The 7465-nt window shown below is 45.2% G+C and overlaps 1 protein-coding gene across 1 annotated transcript; it reads left to right on the top strand.

Annotated features, from left to right (window-relative positions):
- The first annotated feature begins 2146 nt into the window (after positions 1 to 2146).
- Positions 2147 to 2964, top strand: LOC102267955 (transcription factor BTF3). The gene has a single exon (XM_005892175.3). It carries the CDS (start codon positions 2231 to 2233, stop codon positions 2717 to 2719), a length of 489 nt encoding a protein of 162 aa, XP_005892237.1. The 5' UTR covers positions 2147 to 2230; the 3' UTR covers positions 2720 to 2964.
- The last annotated feature ends 4501 nt before the right edge of the window (positions 2965 to 7465 follow it).

The following is a 7465-nucleotide window of genomic DNA, read 5'->3' as shown; positions in this document are numbered from 1 at the left end:
TATCCGCCATACTGAAACGAGGAGTACTTTATCCGCCGTACTGAAACGAGGAGTACTTTATCCGCCGTACTGAAACGAGGAGTACTTTATCCGCCGTACTGAAACGAGGAGTACTTTATCCGCCGTACTGAAACGAGGAGTACTTTATCCGCCGTACTGAAACGAGGAGTACTTTATCCGCCGTACTGAAACGAGGAGTACTTTATCCGCCGTACTGAAACGAGGAGTACTTTATCCGCCGTACTGAAACGAGGAGTACTTTATCCGCCGTACTGAAACGAGGAGTACTTTATCCGACGGCTGTTCCACTTGTGCTCTACCACCGACCTGGCGCTGAGCAGGACTGTGAAATGGGGATTTCTTCCTAATCCTTTCTCATGTCCCTTTCTCTTTGGGGCCTTTCCCTGTAACCTAGGGCCACTACGTCATCCCTTGTTGAGTCAAGGAGCATTTCTGCTCTTTTTAAAGAAAATAGTTCCTTAAGCTCTAGATCTATTTTTCCGATTTTTACTATTCTGTTACAACTTCTCTGTCTTTTGGTCCATTGTCTTTAAGCCTGTTATTCCTGGTTATGACTTCACTGTAATTCAACAGAAGGCTCATAGAAATGGTGGAGATTGACTCCAATGCAGCAAAAACTCCTTTGACAGTATTTGAGGACCTGTGGGAGGAGTGTGGGAGAGGACTTTATAGTGGGGGCAGAGAACATTCAGGACAGTGTGCTTTAAATCCTATCACATAAGCAAACATCTCTACGGCCTCAGTGTAACATAGGTTTTGAGTCATTTTCCATAGAAGTGAGTGTGGGCCTGGCGTGGGTAAGTTTTAATAAAGGGAAGGACGAGAACAGATCTAGGATAGGGGTAATGTTCCCTACCACAAATCCTAGACATTTGGAGGGTATTAAGAATATGGAGTGTGGGTGTGTGTTGGGGGTGGGGTGGGGGCTGGAGTGTCGTAGGGGAGGAGGTTTCTGAAAGTTGTAGGCGAGGGGATGGCAGAAGAGTAGAGGGTCTTGGACGAACACGCCTCGAGCTAGCCTTGACTGCCAGCTGTAAGTTTGGTCTTGTTCTACTATTTTTACTAGTTTTCGTAATTTCTGAAAACTTGTAATGGAATAAGCTTCTCAGATGAGATTTCCGGTTTTGTGTTGCTGGCCTGTGAATCCCATGAATCTTTTCTTGGAGGATTTCTAGGTTTAGAAATCCTTGTGCCCCTTGCCCACCCTTTCATTATGCTTTAGAGAGAAGGCAGCTCCCAGTGAAAGGGATTCTCAAAAAAGGCTTATTTACAGTCTACTAGAGGATTCTGCATTGGAGAAGGAAATGGCAACCCACTCCAGTGTTCTTGCCTGGAGAATCCCAGGGACGGGGGAGACTGGTGGGCTTCCGTCTATGGGGTCTCACAGAGTCGGACACAACTGAAGCGACTTAGCAGCAGCAGCAGCAGCAGAGGATTCTGGGAAATAATTTTGATACCAAAAAGCAAAAGGGGCAGAATCTTTTTATTAAAATCTCCACATTTACCTAAGTGTATGTCTTTATTCCTTAGATAAAGTGTGAGGAGCTGGCAGGTGGGGAAAATCCAAAAACCCTCCACATGTTTTGCAGTGTTTATAAGGTTTAGGTAAAGATTTCACCAAGGCTTCAGAAAATTACCTCTCCTCCCTTGACTCAGCTCTCTGTCTGGGAGTGTAAAGTATAGTTGGAGAAAGCGACTTTACTTTTGTCTCCACTGAGACTGGGACAAACAAGTAGCATCCTTAAAAACAGTATGAATAGAGAATTCCCTGGTGGTCCAGTGGTTAGGAAGCCACCTTGCAATGCAGGAGATGCAGGTTTGATCCCTAGTGGGGGAACTAAGATCCTCTGTGTCATGGAATCCCATGGAGTGGGATTCCTGTGCGCCACAACTGGAGAGTGTGTGCCCCAATGAAAGATGCCACATGATGCAACTAAAACCTGACATAGATAAAAAAGAAATAAACCACAGGGTGAATAGAGGAACGATGCCACTGGGTGAGTGACTTGCAGCAGGGTGTTGGTTTGTGACATTTTGCACAAAGCTCAACTGGAAGCTGCTTTGTCTTTAAAGGTTGCAGGTCACGCGGGGATGCAAGATGGCAGCTAGAGGGAGGCCCCGCGTGTGCGCCTAACCTCAGCTGGTCTGCCCGAGACCACCTGAGTGCCAACCCTAGTCCCCCGCGTGGCCCCATTTCCGCTCCAACAAGATGAAAAAAACTATCATGAACCAAGAGAAACTCTCCAAACTGCAGGCACCAGTGCTCATCGGTGGGAAAGGAACTGCTCGCAGAAAGAAGAAGGTGGTTCATAGGACAGCCACAGCAGATGACATAAAACTTCAGTTCTCTTTAAAGAAGTTAGGGGTAAACAATATCTCTGGTATTGAAGAGGTGAATATGTTCACAAATCAAGGAACAGTGATCCACTTTAAGAACCCTAAAATTCAGGCATCTCTGGCAGCAAACACTTTCACCATTACAGGCCACGCTGAGACAAGACAACAGACAGAAATGCTCCCCTGCATCTTAAACCAACTTGGTGCAGACAGTCTGACCAGTTTAAGGAGACTGGCTGAAGCTCTGCCCAAACAATCTGTGGATGGGAAATCACCGCTTGCCACTGGAGAGGAGGATGATGAAGTTCCAGATCTTGTGGAGAATTTTGATGAGGCTTCCAAGAATGAAGCAAACAATTGAGTTAACTTCTGGAGAAGATAAATCTTGAAGAAGTTACTGGGAGCTGCTATTTTATATTATGACTGCTTTTTAAAATTTTGTTTATGGATCTGATAAAATCTAGATCTCTAATATTTTTAAGCCTAAGCCCCTGGACACTGCAGCTCTTTTCAGTTTTTGCTTATACACAATTCATTCTTTGCAGCTAATTAAGCTGAAGAAGCCTAAGAATACAGTTTGAGACAAAGATAAATAAAATTCTTTGCCTAGTAAAAAAAATTATAAAAAAAAAGGTTCCAGGTTAGCGTAGTAAGGGAGTAATCAGTTCAGTTCAGTTCAGTGGCTCAGTCGTGTCTGACTCTTTGTGACCCCATGAACTGCAGCACGCCAGGCCTCCCTGTCCATCACCAACTCCCGGAGCTTGCTCAAACTCATGTCCATCGAGTCGGTGATGTCATCCAACCATTTCATCCTCTGTCGTCTCCTTCTCCTCCTGCCTTCAATCTTTGCCAGCATCAGGGTCTTCTCCAATGAGTCAGTTCTTTGCATCAGGTGGCCAAAGTATTGGAGTTTCAGCTTCAGCATCAGTCTTTCCAATGAACATTCAGGACTGATTTCCTTTACGATTGACTGGTTTGATCTCCTTGCAGTTCAAGGGACTCTCAAGTCTTCTCCAACACCACAATTCTAAAGCATCAGTTCTTCGGCACTCAGCTTTCTTTATAGTCCAACTCTCACATCCATACATGACTACTGGAAAAACCACAGCTTTGACTATGTGGACCTTTATTGGCGAAGTAATAGAAGTACTTACTGTGTATCAGGTACTGGGTACTAAGTACTTTCCATGGATTATCGCACTTGGTCTTTTAACAAAACCACCCTGTGAGGTGGTCAGTTATGATCATCCTCATTACATAGGAGAGGACACTGAGGCAGAGAACAGTTGATTAACTTGTCAGTGGTTAGCACTGGAGATGAGACTGCACACCCAGACAGTCTGACTCCTCAGCCTATGCTTCTAACCAAGATGCGCTCCTGTCTCCTGCAGGGCAGGGCAAAAACTGCACCAGCATTTTTGGAGCACCTACAGTATGCCAGGTGCTGCACTGAGCCTTTCTATACATCATTCACTTATTTTCTTAACAACACTGTGCAGTCGGTTCTGTTAGATTCCCATTTCACAGAAGAGGAAACTGAGGACATAGGTCACATGATTAGTATGATGGAGCTGTGGGTGGGGGTGGGAATGAAGCATCATATGGGCTTGAACTTCTGCAGCTAAGCATCAGAATGACTAAAAACCCTAGCAAGGACATACACCAGTTTCCATAAAGGTTAACCTAGAGGCCTCACATAACTGGTCATGAGTATGCTCAGACCCTGCAAACATGTGAGATTTCTCTCCCTGGGTGGTGCTACCCAGAGGTTGCCCTGAGGTTTCTGCTCTGCCTCCCACTGCAATGACTTCCAGCACCACCCTGCGTCCCTCTGCTCTGAGTGGCTCACTTCTCAGGGTCCAGTGGAAACCTTTGGTGCTGCCGGTGGACAGACAGGGTCTTTGGTTTGTTTGTCTGATTGTAGTAATAAATGAATAACAGATAGAAGGAATTTCAGGTACTTCTGCATCACTTTGTTCCTGTTACCAAAATTGTTCTCCATCTTTTTCAGGCAAGAAGAAAGGACCAGCAATCAATGGAATGGAAAAGTCACTAAAAGCAGCGTTTCAAGATGACAAAGATGCTCCCAACCCACGTGGGCAGGTTGAGGGACAGAAGTTTACTGAACATGTCTTGACTTAGCAAGGTTGGCTGAAAGCTGAATTTTATCATTTATCCTTTATTGAACTTCACTTGGTTACTGTGCTCCGTACTTTGGTGTTTTAGAGATTAAACTGGTGGTCCCTTCCCCTCCCCCAATCTCTTTTATCCCTGTTCTGTGCTTAGTCACTCTGTTGTGTCCAGCTCTTTGTGACCCCATGGACTGTAGCCTGCCAGGCTCCTCTGTCTATGGGGATTCTTCAGGCAAGAATACTGGAGTGGGTTGCTATGCCCTTCTCCAGGGGATCTTCCCAACCCAGAGATCAAACCCAGGTCTCCTGCATTGCAGGCGGATTCTTTACAGTCTGAGCCATCAGAGAAGCCCCTCTTTTATCCCTACACTGTACTTACCTTTTATGATCTGGAGATTGGCCATCTCAGTGACTTATGAAATGAGAGATGTCTACAACTGAAAGGTGTACCCATGCCTCATCATTTGAAGACTTACTATTTGTGCTTGAGTTGTTTTCCCAGACACAGAGATAGATTGGCAGTGAGCCATCCATACTACGTTGCTTCAAGCCCCCTGCCTCTAGAAGCGAGTGTAACCCAAGCCTCCTCAAGCCTCCTGCATTTATATGGATGGGGACTCAACTGGCCCTGCTCCTGCCTCACCACTATAGGTACCACAGCCCTGTACTCCAGTGTGTAATGAATGAGCCAGCCCCATTCAGACTGCTACCAAGGCTTTGCTGGGAGCTTATGAGCTGGTTTTTTTTTTTTTTAATTATTTTAATTGGAGGCAAATTACTTTACAGTATTGTAGTGATTTTTGCCATACACTGACATGAATCAGCCATGGGGGTACATGTGTCCCCCATCCTGAACCCCCCTCCCACCTCCCTCCCCATCCCATCCCTTAGGGTCATCCCAGTGAACTGAGCTGGGTTTCTATTTTGGACCCTCTTGTTGTTGCCCCAACAGTGTAGTCTCCTAATGCTTCTCACCTCGCAAACCCTAAGGGTGGCTATGGTGCCCAGCCCCTCTGCAGTTTTCCTGCACAAAACCTCCATGCAGAGGTGAAGCTGTGCTCTGCACCATGGTGTGTGCCCTTCTCCCCTGCGGGGTCTCTGAGTCTCCCAGGTCCCTACTGCACACATCTTCCTGGGTTTCTGTCTGCAGCTTTCTCTAACAGCATCAGCCCTAAGTCCATGGGGCTGACCCGTGTCAGCACCAGACACAGCATCTCCACCAGCCCATCAGACATGCCCAGACTATGGTGCATCCCAAGAGCGAGTGAAAATTAGTATGAGATTGGGACTGCAGTCTGTGATGTAATTTCAAGACATAATTATGTTATTCTGACAAATTCGGCTTAAGGGTTAGAGTGAAGCCAATGTTTCCATTCTGACCTGGAACACACTGCTTTGGCCTTAGCCCTGGCTACTCCATGCGCTGTCCCTGACCTGTGGCACCTGCATCACTCCAGAACCGTTCAGAGATGCAGTCTCAGCCTCCAGCCTCGATATACTGAATATAAATCTGCATTTTAAGCAGCCCCTGTGGTGGTTTACATACACATTTAAGCCTGAGCGGCACTGCTCTACGCTGTAACTGACAGATCAGGCTATACCTAAAAAATGATGCTGAAATGATTTTCCAGATTTGGGGAGCCATGCAGTGTAGCATGTCTCAAGTAAACCCAATGAGTGCTTGCCATTAAATCCCTACAGAGATTTTTGTTTTGTCTTTACCACTTTCATTTAAATTCATATTTTATCTTGGGATTTTCCGATATTCATGTTAGTCAATAATGGAGCTTGATATTGTATATTAACTTGAATTCTCCTTCTCCTCCATTCTTCTTGGGTTAAGAACTCTGATAATAGAAGAAACGTATAGAGCTGACATTCAAGGAAAATCCAGAAAATGAATTCCTTTTTTATCTTTGGGCTCAGCAGTGCCAATGAATGAGGTACTGTAATAAAACCTTTTTATATGCCTGTCATAGAAAGACAAACCTTTTCCAAAGGAAATGGATTTGAGTATTTGCGAGATATGATAAACAGCCTGACAAAAAAGGGCCTGAATTTCCCTTTTAAATGTTCAGGAGGGGAAGGTTTTAACTTCTCTTGTCAGGTAAAAAAAGAATTCATTATCAAAGCCACTCCAGCTGAAATTCAGAAATGAGAACTAGACTGGATCAGAGTGGAAAGCAATGATTTAGAAATGTGTTAAAGGGAGCAGTTTAATGAATAAAGTGTCAACTTTCTATAGGAGTAAAAATAAATCATGCATTGGCATAACCAGTTTTGTCGCCACGAATTAGCTGGGTGTAGCTGGCTCCGGCACTCCACGGTGTAAGGAGACATTAAAATCTAATTCTCACTAAGATCTGTACGTGTGAATTGCTGATAATGATGTTAATAATGGCATTATATCCATTTTATGACTACTCTATTCCAGAAAGAGCTAAAGGGAAAAAGAAAACAAGGAACATTTGAATGAAAATAGCCCAAATTCTCGCTTTTTTCTCTTAGCAAATAGCCTTGAGCCCTGGAATCATTTCGTCAGGAAAAGTCCAGGTACAGAATTGCCTGGACCCTTGGAGTTGTCTGTCTGGGGTCTTGGTTTCCAGGTGAGCTGCCTGTCTTACTTCCCAGGGCTGCTCTGACAAAGTCCCACCAGGTGCCTTAAACAACAGAGATGGGTTCTTGGACAGTTCTGGAGGCCAGGAGCCCTACAACAAGGGTTTGGAAGTTGGTGCCTTCTGAGAATCATAAGGGAGCATCTGCTCCATGCCTCTCCCAGCTGCTGGCGATTTCCTACCGGTCTTTGGTGTTCCTTGGACTGTAAACGCATCCTGCTGATCTCTGCCTTCGTTTTCACACGGAGCCCTCCCCATGTGTGTCTGTGTCCAAATTTTCCTTTTTTATAAGAACACAAGTCATGTTGGACTAGGGCCCACCCTGTGGCCTTATCTTGATTACACCTGCAAAGACTCTAT

The sequence above is a fragment of the Bos mutus genome, chromosome 14 (assembly GCF_027580195.1).
Source record: "Bos mutus isolate GX-2022 chromosome 14, NWIPB_WYAK_1.1, whole genome shotgun sequence".
Lineage (NCBI taxonomy): Eukaryota > Metazoa > Chordata > Mammalia > Artiodactyla > Bovidae > Bos > Bos mutus.
This window is presented reverse-complemented; position numbering and strand designations above follow the sequence as displayed.

Coding starts and splice junctions, on each gene's coding strand:
- LOC102267955 (XM_005892175.3), top strand. CDS start 2,231: ATGAAAAAAACTATCATGAACCAAGAGAAACTCTCCAAACTGCAGGCA.